This window comes from Giraffa tippelskirchi, chromosome 1 (genome assembly GCF_054371585.1).
Source record: "Giraffa tippelskirchi isolate mGirTip1 chromosome 1, T2T-mGirTip1v1.2.pri, whole genome shotgun sequence".
NCBI classification, from domain to species: Eukaryota; Metazoa; Chordata; class Mammalia; order Artiodactyla; family Giraffidae; genus Giraffa; species Giraffa tippelskirchi.
Genome location: NC_137275.1, coordinates 81,685,001 through 81,710,216, shown reverse-complemented (window position 1 = coordinate 81,710,216; position 25,216 = coordinate 81,685,001). Strand labels below are relative to the sequence as shown.

Genomic DNA, 25,216 nt, shown 5'->3' with positions numbered 1-25,216 from the left:
ATGCTTGTAATCCACAGTGCAACAATACACAAAAGAAGAGTTATTGGTCACCAGAAGTGCCCCCACCTACAAAAGGATGATGAAAATGATAATTTACTGTGTGCCAGTAAATTTACTTATGCCTTATCATAAGCTCTTTATAAGTATGAGCTAATCTTATAATAACCTTAGAAACTGCTGCTGCTGCTGCTAAGTTGCTTCAGTCGTGTCTGACTCTGTGCAACTCCATAGACGGCAGCCCACCAGGCTCTGCAGTCCCTGGGATTTTCCAGGCAAGAACACTGGAGTGGGTTGCCATTGCCTTCTCCAGATAACCTTAGAAACTAGGATGGTACATAAATCAGGAACTGAGACACACAGAGTTTCAGTAAATTGGTCAGATTACTCAGTATGTTACAAAGTCAGAATTCCAGTTGGAGCAGTTGGGCAAGAGAGCCTGAGTTCTTAACCATGATATCTAGTCCTGTGTAATAAGAACAGATGGTGCCTATTTCAAAAGAAGAATGTTAATCTATTTTTAAAAGTCTATCAGTTGCACATAGCTAAAGGTCATTCTGTGTCATTTGCATTTTCATGGAGTAGTTACAGAGTGATATATATATATGACAATATATATATGACTATATATATGTGACATATATTTAAATTTATATACAGTTTAAAACAAATCAGATCAGGGTAACTTAGTTACTTAGTAGAAACAAATGAATAAATAACTTATAGTTTTTAAAGCATTTAGTGGAAAGAAAAAAGATTTAACTTTTATTATGTCTTTCTAGACTGAAGTTTCCTCAACTATAAATGAGAGAACTGGAATATTTGACTATATATTAGCTATAAAGTTGTTTTTATGATTTACTTCAAGATCCTATATTTATATCCTCTACTTGTTTTTCTAAGAGCCTGTTTATTTCTTCTTACACATTTCTAATTAACTTAATATATTTAAAAGTAGAATTAGTTATTAATGGCATGTGTTAAATACATTTATGCCCCACTTCGTTATTTTTCTTATAATTTATTTTGTGCTCTTTTGTCATTTAAAAATTTAAATAATTTTACATAATCATGTATATCATTTATTTCCCTTCTTCTGGTTTTCCTGTATTATATTTTCACAGATGTTTCAAACATAAAATAGCAAATAAGTTTTACCCAGTCTTTTCTTCTACTTTATAAGTTGAATATGTAAAGCATTTGATCTTTTATTCATTCAGAATTTTTGATACAAAATGAAAATCATTATAAACCAACTTCTCTTTCAAGGAGTCAGTCAGTTATCCCAATATCATTTATTAAAGCTTCTACCACTTTCCCAACTGATAATCTTCTAAGGAAATCCAAACTTGGTCATAAATTACATTTCCAAAAGGGTTGAGGTCACTTTATAAAGTCTTTATTTTGTCTCATGGAACTGTCCATCTATTCCTGCACCAGTAATACACTGACCAGTAAAAATATGGAAGGATTCTTACCTTCAGTTATGGTAAAAGGGAAATAAATCAAGGTAATAATGAACTTTATCTCTCAGATAGGCAAAAATTTATACTTTTAATACCAATATTGGTCAGAATGTCAAAACCAGTCACACCAAAAATTTGGGTAGAAATGAAAATTGTTCAACCAGTCAGCATCTGTAAATATTTTAAATGTATATCCTCTTTAACTTCACAGAGTGATTCTCCAATGTGTGATTTGAGGTTCCCTAAGGGACCCCCAAGATATTTTCAAGGGATTTGTTACGTCAAATGCTTTTCATAATATTAAGATATCATTTGCCCTTTTTCACTATTTAAACAGATGCATTTATAGTTTAAGAGCAATGATGGGTAAAAATGCTGTCACGTTAGCCAGAATAAAGGCAATGGCAACAAATGTTACTAATAGTCATTTTATTTTTCTCCATCATGCACACAGTTACACACACATACACAAACACACACACAGAGTTTCACTCATAATATCCTCATAAAGCAGTAAAAATGATTAATTTTATTAAAACTTTACTGAATATGTTTGTTAAAATACTTTATATGATGAAATATGAGGTACACATTAAGCACTTCTGTTGCCTAGTGAAGTATGATGGTTGACTTAAGGGAAAAGCTCTTATATTAGTTGAACCAGCTCCTTATTTCATGGAACATCATTTTCACTAGAAAGAATGAGTAACAGATGAACTATGGCTATTCAGACTTGAATATTGGGAGATTATTTTTTTTTTCTAAAATGAACAACAGGAGTCTCTCACTTCAAGAAAAACAACTATTTGTTGCCAATGACAGAATTTGAGTTTTCAAGCAAAAATAAGAATTTTGGAAAATTACATCCATCACCAAAACTTAACAGCTTCTGCATATTTAAAGACTTTTGCATGGTGATGTTAACAAATGTGTTTTTTTCATATTATATATCAAAATGTGAATTGTGAAACCTTAATAACTCAGGGAATCAATATTTTCAAAACGATCCATGCATGGGTAAAAGTGTCATTCAAAATGCAAAACACAAGACAAATTTTAATGTTACAGTATGAAAAATTAATTTGGTTTCAGATTCTACACTGCAACTAATCTTTAAGAAACATCCACTTGTCAAGTTTTGGTGTAGCATCAAAAAGGACTATCCAAAATTTTCTGTAAAGGCTACTAAAATATTCCTCTTTTCCAACTTTCTATCTGGGTGGAGCCAAATTTTCTTTATCTACTCCACCAAAATTTCAGTACACTGATGTCATAATTCAGCTGTCTTATGCTGTCAGACATTAAAAGATTCACAATATTTAAATAATGTCATTATCACTAATTTTTGTTTTGGAAAATACAGTTATTTTTCATAAAAACATGTTATGTTGACATCAGGTTTGTTATTATTTTAAGTCAACAAATCAATAAGGATTTTGAAAAATTTTCAGTTTTAATTTCTAAAGCAATAAATATTGATAGACATACCCTACATTTTAAAAAGATCTTTGCTCTCCTCAATAGTTGGAAACCACTGACGTTGAAAATCCACTAATAGAAAGTCACCTTGGATAACTACATAAAATTACTAATGAACTAGTAACTGCTAGATAGTTTACATTTCTTTTTTCCTTTCCTCACTGGAAGTTTTTAATTGAGATTATTGTGGCTAGGACAGTAAAATATCCACCTATAATGCAAGAGACCCGGGTTCAATCCCTGGGTCGGGAAAATCCCCTGGAGAAGGGGATGGCAATCCACTCCAGTATTCTTGTCGAGAAAATTCCATGGACAGAGGAGCCTGGCCGGCTACAATCTATGGGGTCACAAAGAGTCAGACATGACTGAGCAACTAACACACACACTCACATCTTAATCCTACTCCGTATTGGTGCTGGGAGAAGATATTTTGGTTTTTGGTCCATGGTTAACTTTAGAAGATAGTTAACATGGGAGATCAGGGCATTACACACACAGGAACATTTTACTAAAGGGTAGACTAGTGGTAGAGGCTACCTGCTATCCTCCTATCTGTTTTCACTTTCTTCTCAGTAATAGGCCCCATGAACTTGAGCTGGGCAAGTAGGTTGCCAAAAATACATTATTTGCTAGCTTTTTTTTTGCAGTTAGATGTGACCAGTGAAATGCAAGCAAATTGCAAAATGATTTTTTGCAGTTATATGTAACCAGTGAAATGTAACACAACTTCTATGAAGATATATATGTGGATACAGTACACAGAATTGTAATAGATCTCTTGCACAGCAAGGTAGAAGTCACATGCTAAAGATGGTAGTATACAAAAGAAGCTTCAGTTCCTAAGGAGAACAGGGCCACCTAATTAGTCATGGTTTGCCAGTATTTCTGTGAGTGAAACAAATTTCTCTGTTGAGTAGGCAGCTATAATTTCAGATTTTCTGTTACTCATAATTGAACCTAATTTTAACTCAGAATGACTCAGCAGTGCTATTAAAGAAATAGGACTCTATTTTGTCTATTGATTTGTTCTCTTTTCCTAGTATAAGTGATTTTCTATTAGCACTACTCATGAAGTTTCTCAAGATAGTTAATTACTACTGAAGTGAGGGTAGTAACTCAAATTTTCTTGGAATATTTGGTAATCTTATTTCTAAAGCACATGTCCATACAAAGCTACTGATATTTTTTAACTGACGGGAATATTTCAGAACTAATTCACACTCTTATTTGCATGCGTTCATGATTGCTCAGTCACTTCAGTTGTGTCTGACTCTTTAAGACCCTGTGGACCGTAGCCCACCAGGCTCCTCTGTCCATAGGGTGTCCAGGCAAGAACACTGGAGTGGATTGCCATGTCCTCCCCCAGGGGATCTTCCAGACCCAGAGATTGAACCCAAGTCTTTTATGTCTCTCACATTGCATTGGCAAGTGGGTTCTTTGCCACTCAGCCCATCCAGGAAGCTCCTCATTTGCATATACATGCACAATACCTTATTTTGCCTGGTTCAGTGAGCAAAATACTTTTTATTTTCAAGTTAATAATGATTCCAGTAGTAACTAAACTAAGATTACTAGCACAAGAAATGTTAGGTATCACATCTCTATTATAGAACTATAAAATGTTTGAATTAGAAGATATCTTGGCAAACATCTAATTCAACTCATTCTTATTTTCAGATAAAGATCCTTAGAACCACAAGATAAACATTACAAGATCACAAAAGTATTTATAAAGCAGTGATTAAAAAAAAAGCACCAATTATTCTCTAGCACACTTATTGTAACTGGTAGGAACCACTCTATCAGCTTGGAATACTAAATGAATGACATTTCCTTTCTTTTTTAATTTAATTACTGAAGATCCTACTGCCTTTGTTAGGAAGATCATCAGCCTTTTTTCCAAATTGCTATGAAATTCCATGATTGGGGCTTCCGTGGTGGTTCAGATGGTAAAGAATCTGCCTACAATGCAGGAGACCCAGATTCCATCCCTGGGTCAGGAAGATCCTGGGCAGAATGAAATGGCAACCCACTTGAGTATGCCTGCCTGGAGAATTCCATGGACAGAGGAGCCTGGCAGGTTATAGTCCGTGGGGTGGCAAGAATCAGACAGGACTGAGTGACTAACACTTGCACTTTTCCATGATCATATTCTGCTGTCAGATTTTACTTAGCTCTCAGTGCGAGGAGAAGATTAGAGAACCTGATTAATTCACCCACCAGTTTCACATTTTCTCTTTGACACATGGGTTCTTGATTTTACATACAGCTTTTATACTGTGATAAGGATTTCAATGATAATTAGTTTATCTAATAACACTGTTAACATTAGTGGCAAATTACATTTGAAAATGTAAAATGCGTAAGATGTAAGAAAAAATTTCACTTGTGTTTCTTTAATCCAAGCATAATTCTTTGATTCCTCCTTAAAAGTAAGATAGAAGGTAATTTAGATGATATTTTAAGACTGACTTTAGGAATTTTAGGAAACTTCTGGAATCTATCTTTTCTAACTTCCCTAAAGGACATCTTTCTAAGAGATTGCTTTACCAAAAAAATCTACTTATGCACACAATCCTTTAAATAGATGGAAGTTATACTTTAATTCATTATACCACTGCCCACTGCATTGATCTTTTGTCTTTTTCTGTGCAAATTAACTTATTTTGATATTTTATGTCATGAATCACTATAGGAATTTAATTAAATTGATAAATTAACTGTGCTGTAATTGCCACTAAAGTATTGTAAATGTCATTCTGCTCTCATCCCAGATCATGGCTGGAAATAAAATGCTGCAACTTAGATTCTGTTCAAGAGAATCTCTTGTACATATCAAGTGAAGTCACTCAGTCATGTCCGACTCTTTGTGACCCCATGGACTGTAGCCTACTAGGCTCCTTCGTCCATGGAATTTTCCAGTCAAGAGTATTGGAGTGGGTTGCCATTTCCTTCCCCAGGGGATCTTCCCGACCCGGGGATCGAACCCAGGTCTCCCACATTGCAGGCAAACGCTTTATGGTCTGAGCCACCTGGGAAGCCCCATATCAAGAGATGTGTACAAAAAGAAATAACCTAGAGATATCTAGTTTTACCCAAGACCTGGAATTTGAATTCTACCTCTCAGAAATAAATGATAAATATCTCCACAGAATATCTGATAATTTATCTATAATTTTTTTCATTTTTTTTCTAATGTTCCAATGTTTAATCCTCTTCTGTGCTCATGATCCAAACGTTGGTAAATTGCCTGTTGGTAGGCAAGCTACTCACTTTTTTAATTCTAATTTATTCAGTACTTTTTTGAACATAAGTTAATTTCATTTCTGTTTTCACTGTGGGTATATTCAAAACATCTCCTGATAATTTACTTTTAAAAGTTTCATCCTACATATTATCAATATAAAATTCGTATAAAAATGAAATATATCATTTAGCAAATTCATCATCTGAACACACATAAGCTATGATTGTACATCCTGAGGCATTTATCAATGTGGCAGCATAGATACTAAATGGTGGAATTAACTAGCCAGAGTATTTAAGATAAATAAACTTGCAGTTAATAAGGGAGAGCACTTCATACACTACTGATAAATACTTAGACTGAAACGATAACATGTTACTTTGTATAATAAATGTTTAAATACTTCAAATGTTTAATATTTTGCTTATTGTATGCAATCAGAAACAAAAGTCAAATCATATTAGTCTGAATCAATCACCTATACCAAAGGTCCTATTTACTTAAACTATATGCAAAATTAACTTAATTCCTTCCAAAAATAGATGAATTATAAGCAAGCATTATATACAGTTTTATTTAATACTTTATATCAAAACTATTTAATATCCTAAATTTCTATTTAGTTGGCATTTTCTTCCTCACTCTTTGTAACAGGCCTTATAAATCTGATAATGAAATGGTTGGATGGCATCACCGACTCAAGGGACATGAGTTAGAGCAAACTCCGGGAAATAGTGAAGGATAGGGAAGCCTGGTGTGCTGCAGACCACTGGGTTGCAAAGAGTTGGACACAACTGAGCAACTGAACAACAATAAAATCTGATAATGTTTCCTCTACTTTAACAACCCTCAAAAGTGTAGTATGCAGCATCATAAATGACTATTTGGGAGAGAATTAATACAATACCAGGATAAACACTAAAATACATTTTTAGATTTAAAGTTCAATAAAAAGGTTGATTTCTTAAATGTAGAAATCAATTATTTTATTCATTCTAAAAGAGTTTTGGTTATATTTATACACTTCATTGTTTACAACAGTGTTAGATTTCTAGAAAAGATCTGTAGTATATAAAGTCCCTATATACCTCACTCAATTTCCCCCATTGTTAACATCTTCCATTAATATGGTACACTATTAATGAATCAATACTGATCTATTAGTATGTATTGTTAACTTGCATTAGTATGGTCACAATTAATGAACCAGTACTGAAACAGTATTATTAACTTGTTTTTGTGCTTTATTATGATTTCCTTATTTTTTATCTAACATCATTTTTCTTTTCCAGGTTTCCATTCAGAATATCATGTTACAAGTCATCCTGTCTCTGTATTCAACTCTTGGCTATTATCAGATATTCCTTGTTTTGGATGACCTTGATAGGTTTGAATAATACTAACCAGGCATTTTGCATAATGTCCCTCAATAGGAATTTGATGTTTTTCTCATGATCAGACTAATGTTGCAAGTTTTGGGAAGAAGACCACAGGGTGAAAGTGCCATTTTCATCACATTGTATGAAGGGTAAACACTATCAACATGATTAATCCTTGTGGATGTTGACGTTGATCACCTGACTTAGTTTCTCTAGTGTAAAGTTATGATGTTTCCCTTATATAATTCTATACTTTTTGAAGTGAAGTCACTATGCATAGCTTATATTTACAAAATTGGGACTTATAGTCGACCTACTTGAGTATAGAGTATCTACAGAAATTATTTGGAGTTTTTCTGCTCTGAAAATTTACCTATTCTTCTTGTTTGCCTGTTTGTTTGTTTGTTCAATTATGCATTCAAATCAGAATGGAAGAAAGCTTAACTTAAATTGATAGCATCTAGTACCAATGATAACCATTATAATGAAGGGATCATTCAAAAATCTTTGTCTAAAAAGAAAATATGACTTTCTATATGTTAGGTAGTTAGAATAGTAAAAAGGAGTCCAGAATGGCGGTGGTTAAAAGACAAGGAAGGGAAAAGCACGCGAAAATAGAACAAAAGAAGGTTCAAGGACCAGAGTGAGGACCTCAGGTAAAACAAACAGCACTCCTGGCTAGTCCAATTTACATAGGGCAGGCCCAGGAGGGAGGAAAAAACATATAAAAAATGGAGCCAAAGGGCCAAGGGTCTCTCTCTCCCTCTCTCTCTTCTCTTCATGTCTTTTGGGTCGGCATGCCCTCATACCTTGAGGATGTATTTTCCTTTACTTTCTAAATAAAACTGAGTTGTAACATGAAGCTGTAACACTGGTCCATCCAAGGGCTGTAACACTGGTCTGTCACTTCAAATTTTTGTTGTGACAAGACAGAAGTGAGAAAATTACACACTCCCCTTTACATATATGCTTTTCTAGCATACAGTTTGCCAAGTTGCCTCTGATACTATTACCTACTCCATGCGTGCATGCTCAGTCACTTCAGTCATGTCCAACTCTTTGCAACTACTATGGACTATAGCCTGCCAGGCTCCTCTGTCCATGGGTTTTCCCAGGCAAGAATACTGGAGTGGGTTGCCATTTCCTTCTTCAGGGGATCTTTCTGACCCAGGGATCAAACCCACATCTCTTTAATGATGGTTAAAATAAAATAGTTTCTTAGGTAATTCTTTGATTCTCTCTTCATCTTTAAAAAATATACACCTTTACCAGTATAGGAAGAAAATAAAAATCTATTCTCAGTTCCTCTTTAGAACTCTTTAGGAAAAGCCAGATGGAGAAAGCCAGTTTCACTTGAGTCATTTTTTTTAAATTTTCTCCTTTTCTAACCTACATATTCAATTTTCCTCCCTTTTTAGTAAAACTATATATTTTCTTTATTTACTCTTTATTTATGGAGTACATACCATGTGTTCTGTGCTGAGGATAATGAGCAAGTTTGCTATATTTGGTTCTCACATAACATCTATTATAATTAACTTTGGTTTATTTGCAGTTAAATTGAGGAAAGCAATGATTACATATAATCAAACCACTGCATTTTTTTAACCATGTGGCCACACTAAAAGTACTTCATGTTACTTGTTACTTTATATAATTAAGTCGGGTACCTTAGTTCAAATATTATGTACCTTCTAAGACACCTTAGAAATCTTCAGTTCAATACCCTAGAAGGCCAAGGAAATCATAACTGGCCAGTCACAAGATAAAAATCAAGAGAATTTTCCTGCAGAGATACAGTTATTTCAATTCTCTGCAAGTGTAAGAGAGTTGTATTGACCCCAGTTTCTGTATTATTTGCGCATATAAAAGATTAACATATGTATTAAATGTAAGCTAAGGCAACATTTTGATTAGCTTGTACTGTGTATATATTTGCTATCCTCAAAAAAAAAAAGAGAGAGAGAAAGAAACCATAGCCATGATTGCACACGTTCACATCAGAGACCTTGTTTTTTATGTAGCAATTCAACCCAAATTAACTATACTTAAAAAAAACAAAACTTCTTTTAAAAAATGAATTAAGAGGCTACTGAATCCTGGCCAAAGAAACTGGTTTTACATCAAGAATTAATGTTCACTATTATTTAACTGTGTTTACAAAACCATGCTGTGACATATGGTCATTAGTGCCAATTTACACTTCCACCTCATCCAAAATTGTTATGAAGTTGAAAAAAATACAGTGAATTTTTCCTACACATTGAAACCAACTCTTTTGTCCCTTTCCGTTTCTCCCATTTCTGTCCCCCTCTGACCCCAAAAGAACCTAATTATAGAAACGAGATCACTAGGAAGTTTAAACTAACTCACTTATGCCCTCCTAAAAGCCCACCATGCCTTGCCTAACCTTTTGGTTCTTTTCCTAGATAAAAAGAATGAGAATGAAGAACAATGTAGTTAAAGAGTGGCTTGCTGCCTACCCCAACAACCCCTTTAGCAATCCTGAATGCAGATCACTTGGGCAAGATAACATCTGAAGAGAGAGCCAAGAGAGAACCAGTCAATCCATATGGAATGGGAAGCAATGCAGACCCCAAACTCCTACCTCGATGATTCACAGAGATTCTCCACCTCCACCTCATTTTCCCCTTTAAAAACTGTCATGGCTGGGCAAAACCTTTGGAGCTGGTCTTAGGACATCATGAGTCCATCTTCTCCCCAGATTCTTGCTTTTCTGAGTAAAGCACCTATTCTTTTTATTGACACTTTCCTCTTGAATTATTGGCTTTTGGACACTGAGCAGTCAAACCTGAGTTCAGTGACAACTTCAACGCAGTGAAGTTTGCCTATATTTCAGTGTTCAAAAACTAGTCATCAATCATTGGGTTGACCAACCTACAGCAAATTGAAAGAACAGAGAAAATTTCACATGTAATGAAACTCCAGAAATATCCTACTTGAGCAAAATATTTGTGAGTCAAATTTTTTGTTGTATGTGTTGGAGCCAAAAATACTGCTTCCTAAAATACTACTGTAGATAAATATATTGACCAGTATTTTCTCCCAATTTTACTATATTTGATCATCTTTGAAATCCCGTGTGATTCAAACATGTGTTTCGTTTAACTGTAGTACAAGGCCTTTGTATATCACTCTCTTCTGAAAAATATTTTCTTAGGAATTTAGGTAAAGAAAGTGAAAAAACAATTACTGAAACCATTTGATATTTGAAGAATTAGGCTGAATTGCATAGAATATCAAATAGGAAAAGAAAAACTTTACCTGAACACCCATGTAATCATTGCAAAACTATTATGGGTGGCTACAAAAACCATAGTTTCTCATTTCTATTACCAGACTCTATAAGTAAATAGTGATATATTTCCTTTTACAATAGTTTGTTTTTAAAGATGAATGAGGTGTCAAAAACAGATGTTTACATATCCTAAAGCCATCTATGTATAAATAAAGCTATCCTAAATACACATATTGTTTTGCTAGCACGCACATAGGTTAATTTATAAAAGAAAAGGCAGTCTTGAATCAGAATATGATTAAAAATGTAATGTCTGTCTCTTTATCTATTGAAATGCTGGAAGTTATTTCATCCTACAACTTTTATAGTGTTTCCCTAAGTATAGCTGCAGAGAGATAATTTACTCAGCAAACAAAGACTATAATTCTATGGGACAGAATAGAGTCAGCAGGTTGACATCTGTGAATTATGTAAATAGAGGAGTAGAAAACAACCAGATCCTAACAGGCAACTCCTATTCAGATGGTAAAGGAGAGTGGGAGAAAGACTCTTCTCAGATAATTATTAAGGTTGGGAGGGCGCTTATTCCCAGGATGCATCTCAGGGAGGACTAGTTTGTTTTGGCTTGCCTCCTCAAGTGGAAATTTAAGTGTGAATTAAAAAATGGCATGCTGAGTTTGAGGATCAGCTCCTTCTCTTTGCCAAAGAACAGCACTGGATAGAGGGCAACATGTCATTGATTTTGAAGCTCCAATGTGTGTTTTATACCCGTATGGTGAATAGTAAGTAGTTTAAGGCTGTTTAGGATAGAAACTGTGAATAATGTTAATAAATAGAGTGTTTGCACTGCTGCTCCTTTAACTTGACAGAATGTTGCCACCTGCTCTTTAATATTTTTGATGAAAATGAAAACAAATCCTTATTAAGGAATAAAAAGAGCAAATTTATTCTCTAAGGAAACACTGACATATACATAAAGCTTATTGTGCATAGGACAAATTTCTTTCTCAATTAGCTAATATATGTAAGGTTCACAGCATTTTAGAGATTTGAAAGGTCTCATGCTAACAAAATCTTTATGACAAGTGCTATGTTTCATACTGAAATCTGACAAAATAAAATGCAATAAGGTTATGAGAAAACAGAACAGTTTAAAGAGAATAAGCAGTCTAGATAATAAGTATAGGTAAGCCATACTTTTAGCAGCACATGCCTACACACAATATGCAGTAAACTCAATTTAGAGACCAGGTGACATTTAAATTTTCCACTGATGACCTGTATAATGCAATAAGAGCAATGCTTAGCGAATTTCTGGAATCACTCAATAAAAATCATGACTAAACTTCTGGAACGACACATTCAAAATCTAAATTACATGTGTGAAAGAGACAAACAACGTGTGTGTGTGTGTGTGTGTGTGTGTGTGTTTATAAAGGTTTGTGATAAAAATCAAGCTTCTAACATAAGAGAAGAAAAAGGAGAAGAGAAGGGAAAATGTAAAGGAGCATTTGGAGCACTTAATATGTGGCAAGGATTATAAAGACTTTATGATGTTATTTCCAATCTTCACAACAACACTACAGGGCAAGTGTGATACTTCCCTTTTCCAAAGAGTAGTAAAGCGTGACTAAGAAAGAAACATAACTCAACCAAGATGACACAGCCAGAAACGTCCAGAGTCAACCTCAGTTGGGTCTGACCTCAGATATATTTGAGAGTTTTGGTTGAAATCTCAGTGATTCAGAAAGATATAGGAAAATACATGAACGATCGAGAAGAATATTAAAAGATATTGTGAAGACTAACAAAAGGTTTTTGAAGATAATTTTAAATTACTATAAAAGTCACCTCTACAGGAACTGAGTTCATAATGTATTTTCATACTGGTAGTAAACTCTGGTGATTTGGTTCTAAATTATGTGATACTCCACATGATTTCTACATCCTTCTATGTAAGGGAAGCTGTAGGATTTTACAAAATATCAGTGAAGTAAATCTCTCCAGTTCTTGGAACCCAGGTATAGCCCCAAGGAAGTAATAAGGTGTTCACCCAGCAGCACGGCGGTCCATGTGGATGGTGAAGGAGAGATTCTCTGGGTGTGATTGGAAAGTTACTCAAAGTCTCTAATGGAAGCAAATTATATACTTTCTATAGTGACAGTATCACTCTAGCAATGTGCAGAACACTTTATGTGTTCCAGTGAAATCTAATCGCTCAAACTCACCAGAAACATTATTCATTTAATTGCTTCCTCCTACTTTCTTCTTCTTCTTCTTTTTTTTTTTTTTTGGCAAAGTGCTCCTTTGTATGGCAGCAGGCTTTTAAAGAGAAGGTAACATAAACTATAGCAGGACACAAAAACTACATAAGCAATGTTTTCCCTCTTTAATAATTCTAACATATGACTGCTGAAATAACACTGCAGCCTGGAAAGCTGCCTTCTAATAGAACATTTGTGGATAATTGAACTCCTGCTCATTGTTCAAAAGGTCAGGAGGTTTGAATGGGCTCTTTTTCTTTTGGTAAATTATTCAGCTTGAGTATTTATTGGCCTGTCAAAAGGAAAGTATTGTATGAACTCTCTTTGTTGCTCTTCACCATTTCCTAATTTGATTGTGTTCTATTCTGTGCATAAAACTTGGCAGAAAATTTCCATCTCTCTTTCTCAAATTCCAGTACAGAGACCTCTCATCTTTGCTCTTTGCTATACAGATCAGCCTCATGGATCAAATAGACATGAATTAAGTCAATGAGATAGAATTATAATACCGATTGAGAATTTTGGTTGGATTTTGTTTCAAGCCAGATGAGATCACTGTTTTCATTAATATCTTGGAGCATTTGTAAAAGGAATCTATGATAGAAAGAGTGGGGGTAGTTTTAAAGGAATCACTAGTATTAGATTGGTGGTGGTTTAGTCGCTAAGTCATGTCCAACTCTTGCTACCCCCCAGACTGTAGCCTGCCAGACTCCTCTGTCCATGGGATTTTCCAGGAAAGAATACTTGAGTGGGTTGCCCTTTCCTTCTCAAGAGAATATTCCTGACCCAGGGATCTAACCCAGGTCTCCTGTATTGCAGGTGGATTCTTGACCGACTGAGCCACCAGCGAAGCCCTCTGTACTCATTTATATAACAGAGTGGCAAAATATGCATTCCCCATGCCTGATTCTACCAAAGTAGTAACTTCATAAATAGTTCAGTTGCTCAGTCATGTCGGACTCTTTGCGACCCCATGGATTGCAGCAAACCAGGCTTCCCTGTCCATCACCAACTCCCAGAGCTTGCTCAAACTCATGTCCATCCAGTTAGTGATGCCATCCAACCATCTCATCCTCTGTTGGCCCCTTCTCCTTCTGCCTTCAATCTTTCCCAGCATCAGGGTCGTTTCAGTGAGTCACTTCTTCACATCAGGTGGCCAAAGTATTGGAGCTTCAGCTTCAACATCAGTCCTGCCAATGAATAGTCAGGCTTGACTTCCTTTAGGATTGACTGGTTTGATCTCTTTGCTGTTCAAGGGACTCTTGAAAGTCTTCTCCAACAGCACAGTTCAAAAGCAGCAGTTCTTCAGTGCTCAGTTTTTATGTTTCAACTCTCACATCCAAACAAGACTACTGGAAAAACCATATCTTTGACTCTATGGACCTGTTTTACTATAGTTAATAGAGCAATAGACTCCAATTCTGAAGAAAGTTTGGGTGCAAACTGAGTGGTTCCATTACTCCTATGTGATCTTACTGTCCAAACTCTCTAGCCCTTCATTACTATTCTCTATATCTATTGCTGGCTGACCCGCTAGCTCAGTGGTAAAAGAATCTGCCTGTACTGCTGGAGACAGGAAACATGGGTTCGATCCCTGGGTCGTGAAGATCCCCTGGAGTAGGAAATGGCACCCACTCCAGTGTTCTTGCCTGGAGAATCCGATGTCAGAGGGGCCTGGCGGGCTACAGTCCCTGGGTCGCAAAGAGTTGGACACGACTGAAGCAACTGAGCACACACGCATGCACAGCTGGCTGAAGGAGAATGTTTGTCAAATGTGAGAGGGTCACGATATAACAAAGAGTGGCTAAAACTTCAAAAATATACTCTACATGCAGCTCTAGTTTTCTTTTAATCACTGCAATCCTTATAACTAGCTATCTGTATAAAACTGAAGATTTAAAGTTCGTTTCAGATGAGGGAGAGTGACTCAACGTTTTGTCTTTTTTCTCAGTGAACGGTTTTCTCTTTCTATGGGCCAGAAATTTCCATTTATTGATCATCTTGGGTATAACTGGCATCATGTTAGCTGTTACTTTGATTCTTTAACTTTTGCAACAGTCATATGAGCCAACTTTATTACAGATAAAGAAGTGGACATACAGAGTAAAGTCACTTTCTCGAGGCAGTATTTTTCATAGGTGACAGTGCCATGAATGTAAATGACACTGAAGTCCAGACTTTATTTCCATGTCACCTAAAGACAGGGTTGCCTTAAGACCAAGTGATACTGATCAGACAGCATTAGGTTCTAAATGGCCTGTCATTACATGAGAGGCTACTGACTCAGTTCATCCAATGGATATTGACTTCCATGATAACACAAGGTCACCAATGTGCAAACCTACTACTTACAGTTCCCTTTCACTTATTTGTTACATATTCTACCTCCTTTTCCTGGCCTCTGGTTTAGTCTAATGTCTTTCTCCTTGTCTGTACCTACCAATCTGATTCATTTCCTGACTTTATTGCAGCTTTGCCTCTCAGGTTCTGTTCATATTGAGCCCCTAGCTTCCTGGATTCTTCTAATTGGGTAGACTCATCGTGAATAGCTGTGAACTCATAACAACTAGCTCACATATTTCTTTGGCATTTCAAATGCTGGCTTTGACTCATCAAGGCCTAATACTCACAAATCAACAGAAAACTTCCTTCTGAACTCTAGACAACCTCAGTCGATGAAATTTCAGGTTCAGTGCAGTGTGTTTATTGAAAAAAGGTTGACAATATTTTACTGTAAAATCCTCAAAACCCAATGTTATACTTTAGTTCATCTGAAAACCACCCTTGATGGTGGAAAATATATGTTGAGCAGTTGTATTAATAATTTTGTTCCTAGACTTTATTTCTATTGAAGACTCATACCATTTCCTTTGCTACTTCTAAATTGTGAAAATCTGCACTATTATAGTCTATGGACTTTTTTATTCTGACTTGGTTTACTAATCCTTACCTGTTCTCAGACACACCTGAATTGGACTAAGCAATAAAATAATAATAAGCAAACTACCACACAAATGCACTCATCTTACACGCTAGAAATGCAATGCTCAAAATTCTCCAAGCCAGGCTTCAACAGTACATGAACCATGAACTTCCAGATGTTCAAGCTGGATTTAGAAAAGGCGGAGAAACCAGAGATCAAACTGCCAACATCCACTGGATTATCAAAAAAGCAAGGGAGTTCCAGAAAAACATCTACTTCTGCTTTATTGACTGTGCCAAAGCCTTTGACTGTGTGGATCACAACAAACTGTGGAAAATTCTTAAAGAGATGGGAATACCAGATCACCGACCTGCTTCCTGAGAAATCTGTATGAAGGTCAAAAAGCAAACATTAGAACTGGACATGGAACAACAGACTGGTTCCAAATCGGGAAAGGAGTAAACCAAGGCTGTATATTGTCACCCTGCTTATTTAACTTATATGCCAAGTACTCCATGAGAAACGCTGGGCTGGATGAAGCACAAGCTGGAATCAAGATTGCCCGGAAAAATATCAATAACCTCATATATGCAGATGACACCACCCTTATGGCAGAAAGCGAAGAAGAACTAAAGAGCCTCTTGGTGAAAGTGAAAGAAGAGAGTGAAAAAGTTGGCTTAAAGCTCAACATTCAGAAAACGAAGATCATGGCATCTAGTCCCGTCACTTCATGGCAAATAAATGGGGAAACAATGGAAACAGTGAAAGAGTTTATTTTTTGGACTCCAAAATCACTGCAGATGGTGACTACAGCCATGAAATTAAAAGATGCTTGCTCTTTGGAAGCAAAGTTATGACCAACATAGACAGCATATTAAAAAGCAGAGATATTACTTTGCCAACAAAGTCCATCTGGTCAAAGCTATGGTTTTTCCAGTAGTCATGTATGGATGTGAGAGTTGGACTATAAAGAAAGCTGAGGCTGAAGAATTGATGCTTTTGAACTGTGGTGTTGGAGGAGACTCTTGAGAGTCCCTTGGACTGCAAGGAGATCCAACCAGTCCATCCTAAAGGAAATCAGTCCTGAATATTCATTGGAAGGACTGATGCTGAAGCTAAAACTTAATACTTAGCCACCTGATGCGAAGAACTGACTCAATGGAAAAGACCCTGATGCTGGGAAAGATTGAAGGCAGGAGGAGAAGGGGACAACATAGGATGAGATGGTTGGATGGCATCACCGACTCAATAGGCATGAGTTTAAGTAAACTCAGGGAGTTGATGATGGACAGGGAGGCCTGGCGTGCAGCAGTCCTTGGTATCGCAAATAGTCAGACACAACTGAGTGACTGAACTGAACTGAACTGAATATAATTTTCGTTTCTGCTGAGTCTATTGCTGTGTAACAAAGTACCTCAACAGTTAGACTATTTAAAGAAACTACGTTGTTTTTCTTGTGCTTCTGTACATTAAGAATCTGGGCAGAGTTTGACTAGTGATCCCAGTGTTCCTCAAGACATTGTTGTCTTTCAGTCGGCAAATGGGCTATCTGGAGGGACCAAGATGGCCTTCACTCACATATCTGTTGTCTTTGCAGGTTGGCTGAAGGCTGAGCTCAGCTAGGACTAGCAATCAGTCTGTAGCAGGAGGTTCTCAGTGTATTTGGACTTCTTAAATGGAGAATCACAACTCCTGGATAGAAGTTCAAAGAGATATGAAGCAAAACCTGCTTGATTCTTATGTCTTGGGCCCTGACAGCATCATTTCTGCTGCTCTCTATTGGGCAGAGCATCCATAAGCCTGCCACACTCAAGAGGAAGGATCACAGATCCCACTTCTCAATGGGAGGAATGTATTATAGTACTGACATATGCTATAGCAAAATGTAAACATTATGCTAAGTGGAAGACAGACAAAATAGAGCACATGTGGTATGATTTATAGGAAATGTCCAAAAGAGGCAAATCCACAGACAGAAAGCACATTTGGACTTTCCAGAGGATGAATAGAAATTGGAAATGACTGATAATGGGTGTGGGTTATCTCTTTGGAGTGATAAAATGTTCTGGAGTTAGACAATGGTAATGGTTGCACAACTCTGTGAATGTACTAAAAGCCACTGAATCGTACACTTTTAAAAGGATCAATTTTATGGCATATGACTTATATTTCACATTTTTAAAACTAGCTCTTTCTCACAAAATATCGGATTAAATTTCACTAACATCTGCTCTGTTTTTTTGTATACTAGATGTCAGACATATCAATTAAAAAAAATAATTCTAAGGTTCTAAATATTTATTTTATCCACTTAACCTCCTTCCTTTCTCATCTTACTCCACAGATATGCATAGTGTCCCTTACCTTTACAGAGTATCACTAGGAAATCTTCCTTCTCTCAGATATTCCAGCATTGTTGTGACAGTTTAAGTTTTATAGCCATCATGGGGTATATCTTCTAATATATGGATAAAATAGTCTAAGGGGTACAATTCTTTAGACAGGAAATAGAATCCAACTGCTGGATTTCTACACCCCTCTGATTCACATCTTGATAAATAAACTGTTATTATAAATTTATTGCTTGATCTAAATCATAACAACAGGATTTTTTGTTCTTACTTTTTTTTTGCACCCTTACAAAATTATATGCAACCAGTGATATGATTAAATTACAATCATGACTGTACACACAAATGTCTATACATTTTTTAATACAGAAAACATTCAAAACTCTTTGCCTTAATGGAATCTGATAATGTATATTGTGATAAATGTAACTTTTTATTCTGCTATAGTAAGATTGGACTTTTTCCCAGCACTATACTTGTTCTCACTTCAGTCTGGAGATACCTAAGACCTCCATGGGGTCATGACTCATAAACTTAGCAAGTCTCACCTTGGAGCTAGATGGGGAGAAACACGATCATTTCCTGATCTTCATGGTTCATTTACTCCAGGATATTTCTTCTTCAGATTGTTTTACTCTGAGTGCTAGTGTTTAGGCACAGAGTCGTAGCCAACTCTGTGACCCCATGGACTGTAGCCTGCTAAGCAATCTGTCCATGGGATTCTCCAGGTAAGAATACTGGAGTGGGTTGCCATTTCCTCCTCCAGGGGATCTTCCTGACCCAAGGATTGAACCCAAGTCTCTTACATCTCCTGCATTGGGAGGCAGGTTCTTTACTACTAGCACCACCTGGGAAGCCCATGTTGCTCTGAACCATTTTGTTTATTTACCAAAGTACTGTATTAGGCTATTGGCAGTGTTTCCAAAACCAGATGTTTCTTTTTTGTGTTTTTAATCTTTAATACTTAGTGCAATAGAAGTTGCAAAGATGTGCCATTTTATCTACAAAATGCAGTTTTGTATACCAATAAATTCTAGCTTAAAGACAGAAAGAAAAAAGAAAATAGCTTTCAGCATTTTATCTTCCACTTGCAAGTTTATGGAATTATAAGATGTTAAAATTAATAAAAGGTAGAAGAATTCTTTGTCATTCAAAAGATGTGATTATTTTGACCATCTGATGAATTGCTTTTTTAATGGAAGAGATTAAGTTAAGATATCTGTGGACTTAAGCTGCATAACCAAAACACACTACCTAGCAATATCACTGATTTATAAACAAATCAATGCTTATCTCTGATTTCTGAATGTAGAATGCTTAGGCTTACTTTTTAAAACTTGCTTAATTGAAGGTTTGGAGATTAAGCCACTACATGTGTGTTCATATGTTCATGTACTCTCAGGCTGCTAAATTTTTGGTTTTCTGTTAGAGTTCTTAGAAAGTATCTACACTTTTCTTTGTAGAAGTAGAAGCTGTAAAAAAAAGGTTTCAACCTTTCTGAAAAAAAATGAGATATAATTGACACATAGTAGGATATTATTTTCAGGTATACAACATAATGTTCAACATCTGCATATATTATGAAATGATAACCACAGTAAATCTAGTTAAACACCCATTATCATACACAGTTACAATTTTTTTTTCTTGTGATGGATTTTGACCTATCACAACTGATTATTTTGGCATTGTCTACAAACTATCTTAAATGACAGGCAAATTCTGATTTCAGTAAGTCTATCTCAAAGGAGTAAGATATGCCAAACATCACACTCAATAGGACTCTAGGACATTAGTTACATATAATCAAGTAATGTTATTTTCACTGTCATCACTTACTAACTGACACAGTAGTGGACTATTGTTGAGAAAACCAAACCTGTATGATCCAAGTTAGATTTTCTCTTGGTAAAAGTTACCTGTGAATGTTCAGTACTGGCCAAGGCAGATTTTACTTGCAATTTTTTATTAATATCACCTCTTTGCCTAATTTCTTTGGTGCTACCTTATCTTTTCATTTATTTTTCAGTCTGAAATGTACTAAGAGTTATTTAAAATAGAGAATAATAGTATAAATGAGCTGTAACATTAACTTGAAGCGTACAGCAAAATGCAGTTTTCCCTTAGATTTTAACTTTGCTTACATTTTTACTTTAAACTGATACACTAAAAATACTGCAACTAAGTACATGAAAAAATTACCTTGACATAGTTCTGCCTGCTCTATTAAATATCATGTTTTATTTGGAAAAAATAGTCATTGCTAACTGGTTCTAGCATCAATATTAAATATTTATGCATATGTACTTGCAGATGCATACTATTTAGTAGGGTGTGTTATTGGTTAATTTAGATAAACTATTTTAAATGGCATTGTAGTAGGAGTCCTGCTATTTGGCATGGTTTGAAATTACCTCTCTACTTCAGAATAGCAACTTTACACTCAAACCTCTGGCAGGGTGGAGCAGGAATCGAACTATTTTTCTTTTAAATCAGAATATTTACTAAAATTATATAATATAAAGCTAAAAACAAAACTATTATAGGAAATAACCTGGGAAGTTAAATAATCCTTTCTCTGTTTTTCCTATTTTACATTTGTATAAATTTAAAATAATCTTTAAGATATCTACACTGTTTAAATAATTAAAGAGGCAATCAGACTAAGGTGGTTCTAAGGCCTGCATGGCCTATGTAAGCAAACCAGAAGGTAACCCAGAGTCAATGCCCTCAAATCTAAGTAAATGAAACTTAAGAACCACGAATCACAAACAGCCAGCTAGGCTTTCCCAAATAAGGCAACTGACTATGCTGCTGCTAAGTCGCTTCAGTCGTGTCCGACTCTGTGTGACCCCATAGATGGCAGCCCACCAGGCTCCGCCGTCCCTGGGATTCTCCAGGCAAGAATACTGGAGTGGGTTGCCATTTCCTTCTCCAGTGCATGAAAGGGAAAAGTGAAAGTGAAGCCGCTCAGTCGTGTCCGACTCTTAGCGACCCCATGGACTGTAGCCTACCAGGCTCCTCCATGCATGGGATTTTCCAGGCAAGAGTACTGGAGTGGGGTGCCATTGCCTTCTCCGTTGACTATGCTATCACCAATCAAATAATTTCCTTGCTCTGCTTCTCTATAAACCTATCCCCCAGCTCCTATTGGTGGAACACACTACCTTTGGTTGGGACTGCCTGATTCTGATTGATGTATGCTCAAATAAACACTCGAAAAATTTAATGTGCCTCAGTTTATCTTTTAACAATACTGAATGATTAACTAAATAGTACCTTTTAGTGCAATGCAATTGAATGTAATATCCCTTTTAGTCAAATGTATATCCTTCTATGATCTCTTTTAATCTCTTTCCATAACCTCTTAATTATCTCAAATCCCTTTAATAAAAGTTTAAAAGACTTTTGTTTTATGGGTTTATTCCTCAACAAAATTGGGTACATAGCTTCTTAAAATTGACCAGGAATATATTCTCCTTTTAACTGACTGACTGAAACTTGATCCACTGATTTGCACCACGAATATCAAAAGGTGGATTACTGCTGTAAATGTGATGGCCTAACTCTTCCAAAGGTGGTTCCAGATCAGTCATAGCAAACTGAGCTGCATCATCAATTTCTTTCCTCACTTCAACATCAATTTCCTTCAATTCTTCAACACTGGCAAGCTTGTTGTTTACCATCTTATCTTTGAGAAGCATAATAGGATCACTCTTACTTCTTACATTCTGAATTTCTTCTCGTGTACGGTAACTGATTCCAGGATCACTCATACTGTGTCCATGATAACGGTATGTCAGCAGCTCCATCAGTATGGGCCCCTTTCCAGATCTACAATAGTCAGCTGCAAACTTAGTCGCCTCCCGAACACATAGAATATCCATTCCATCTACTCTTAGACCAGGGATAAAATTGCCTCTCTTGTAGTAATCAGTGCTGGCTGCAGCTCTCTCCACTGACGTTCCCATTCCATAGCGGTTATTCTCACAGATGAAAATGCAAGGTAAATTCCACAAAGCCGCCATATTGTAAGCTTCAGATATCTGACCCTGATTAGCAGCGCCATCGCCATACAGAGTCAAACATACCTCGTTGTTCCCCTTGTATTTATAGGCCAGAGCAACACCAGCTCCCAGTGGTCCCTGAGCGCCGACAATGCCATTGCCCCCATAGAAGTTCTTGGCATACATATGCATGGACCCTCCTTTTCCTTTAGCACAGCCACCTCTTCGTCCCGTCAGCTCTGCAAGAATTGATCGGACAGTAAGTCCCCGCGTATAACTTAAGCCGTGAGCCCGATAGGATGTAATCATGTGATCGCTGGGATTTATCCCAGCCTCGAGACCCACACAACAAGCTTCCTGACCATCACACAAGTGACAGAAACCACGAATAAATTTCTGTTTATACAACTGATCTGCCTTCAGTTCCATTCGACGAACAGTCTGCATCATCTTGTAGTATTTGAGTCCATCCTCCCGGGTGAGCACGGTGGTGACAGGGGGACCCTCTTCCAACCGATAAAGATCACATTTCTTAATCTCAAAGGTAGCATTGTTTGAATATTTACAGGAAGCAAGAAGCACTCTGCTAGCGGGCTTCTGGGTGACGCCAGACAGCACGCGAGAGACAGCAGCAGTCAGCATCTTCTTCATGGAGCGCGGTCAGGGCATTTATGAGTCTCCAGCTACCAGGACCACCTGTGTCCCCGTCTCCAGCCGAGCCCCTTGCTCACTGAACGAATGTCAGACGCACGTGGCACCACAATGGCCGATCGCTGGCCACAGAGTCTAAGTCATGCTGCTCGTGGCTGCAGCTTGCACCAACTGATTTACAGTGCCTTCCAACTGTAAAATCAAGAATACAGGTTGTTTCTTCTCCTGGAAGACTTGGCTGAACTACACTCTGCTTCTAGTTAACGCCATCGCTACATCATAATGTGAGTCTCTTTTTCCCTGCTAAACGCTGAAGTAATGCTTCTTGAACATGGTATTAAATGGAAGAGAGGAAATATAATCTCTAAGGCACATAAGAGTTCTGATAGGTTAAACCAGAGATCTTCTTACCAATATTTCTTTAAAGACTTTAAAAAAGTATCTAAGTATATATGAATATTTTATCTTATTCCACAATACATCATACTTATTTTAAAGTAAAATAAAGGTGTAAATCATTTGTGGCTTAACCTAAAAAAAAAATAGTTTTATGGAGTAGGAAATGGCAACCCACTCCAGTATGCTTTCCTGGAAGATTCCACGGGCAGAGGAGCCTGGAAGGCTATAGTCCAAGGGGTCACAAAGAGTTGGATGTGACTGAGCACACACATGGGGCCTGTTAGGACAAAATGTGTGTGGAAGGAAAGTAGATGATGTTTCTTTAAGAATTCACATTTCAGAATATTTTAAAAATAAAGTTTCAAATTATTTTAAAAAATACTTTAAAAAAATAATTGGTGCACCAGAAGAATATGCACATTTATCCTATGGACTTAACCCCGGTATCATTTGATTGGTGGTGGAGAGGACAGGTGATGGTACACAAATGCCTACCTGAGATTAGAAGTTTAAACCCAATAGCAAGCTTTGTCTGTTGTGGGAAAATTGAAATCAAGATTGAAATGGCCTAAAAGTGGATGGAATGGATGTTCTGTGTGTTCCAGAGGCAATAGGGGTTGAAGTAGCAACTAACAAGTTTTGATGTGGCACTCTTCTTGCCCTTTATTGTAATCCTGAATCCTGTTCAGTTTTATCCCTATTTCCTGACTAAATTTTTTATAGGGGAAGTAGTCTGTTCCTGTAATGTCTCCAATAGGTTTTCTTAGGGAAAAAAAAAAAAAATCAAGATTCAGATGGCTTTGTTTCTTGCTTTTATATCAATCTAAACTGAACCACTCTTAGTCTGGGAAATCAAGAAGCGTATTCTTATAACATCTCCTTATATAGTAAACATTAGAAAGCATAACTTCTCATAAAGTGACCACTGAACAGTATATAGCTTGGACTGAAGAGCAACAGAGTTTGCTCAAGCAGTTGGTTTAATCATAGGAGAAAAGAAGTCTTAGGCCTAGTGTTACAAAGATCACAGATCATTTTCCTCTTTTGTGCTTTTACTAGGAAGGTAATTTTTACCTTTTTACCTTTTTCCAATAAGCCAACCATACAGAGGGATCCTGTTTTATTTAGACTATTAAAAAATTCACCTTAATGCATGCTCTGTTTCATATCTACCCAGGGATCAAACCCTGGTCTCTTGCATTGCAGGCAGATTGCTTACCAACTGAGCCACCAGGGAAGCCCCTTCATATCTACCACCTGCTTGCAAATAAATAAAACACAAAAACCCCCATTTGTAAATAAATTCTCACTCAGATCTCTATGACATGTTCAAAGCAGCTGCCTTTTCTAATCTAGTTATAAGTATTACTGTGGATACTTTTAGTATTCAGGCGGGAAGAAGAAAACAGCTTGTTAAAAAGTTCTCTCTTAAAACTCAAACCTCCTCCTACTTTTTCAACCCAGCCTTCATAAATGGGCTTCATCTTTTCACTTAATTTAAAATTCTGCTTTTGGAAGTCATGGTCTTGCTGTGCTGTTTGCTCCTTCTTTGATAGTTAGTCTGTCTCTGCTGTTCTCTTTCATTCCTGCAGGTACTGGAGATCTCCAGGGAGCATTATCTCCATGAGAATGAGAAAAATGACACTGCATGATGGAACAGTAGTGTTAATGGGTCACTGAATGACAGCTGAGCCTTCTCTCAGAGGTATCAACCAGGCTAGCACTGCCAGAAACACAAGAGCTCTACAGTAAAGTGTACCAATTTAATCTTGTCACGTGTAGTCTGGGCTGCAA

The 25,216-nt window shown here is 36.5% G+C and overlaps 1 protein-coding gene and 2 long non-coding RNA genes across 4 annotated transcripts in view; 1 reads left to right on the top strand and 2 right to left on the bottom strand.

Annotated features, from left to right (window-relative positions):
* LOC145547077 (uncharacterized) overlaps positions 1-25,216 on the bottom strand; it is a 234,254-nt gene that overhangs the window by 30,011 nt on the left and 179,027 nt on the right. The window lies entirely within an intron of this gene.
* On the bottom strand, positions 21,772-23,104 carry PDHA2 (pyruvate dehydrogenase E1 subunit alpha 2). 2 transcript variants are annotated; one of them, XM_081595694.1, is made up of 2 exons: positions 22,495-23,104; positions 21,772-22,401 (listed from the first exon to the last, which is right to left on the bottom strand). In XM_081595694.1, the coding sequence occupies exons 1-2, from the start codon at positions 23,021-23,023 to the stop codon at positions 21,848-21,850; spliced, it is 1,083 nt and encodes a 360-aa protein (XP_081451820.1). In that variant the 5' UTR covers positions 23,024-23,104; the 3' UTR covers positions 21,772-21,847. The 2 variants fall into 2 exon arrangements, with proteins under 2 accessions (XP_081451820.1, XP_081451810.1); XM_081595684.1 differs by having other exon boundaries at positions 21,772-23,104.
* The window catches only part of LOC145547075 (uncharacterized), a 2,390-nt gene continuing 289 nt past the window's right edge, over positions 23,116-25,216 (top strand). Inside the window, exons 1-2 of the long non-coding RNA XR_014083518.1 lie at positions 23,116-23,307; positions 25,015-25,216. The exon at positions 25,015-25,216 is cut by the window's right edge and continues 289 nt beyond it. This is a non-coding gene — a long non-coding RNA (uncharacterized LOC145547075). The remainder of the gene's footprint in view (positions 23,308-25,014) is intronic.

Bases quoted from the DNA above. Each gene is read 5' to 3' on its own strand.
- PDHA2 (XM_081595684.1), bottom strand. From the start codon at position 23,023: ATGAAGAAGATGCTGACTGCTGCTGTCTCTCGCGTGCTGTCTGGCGTC.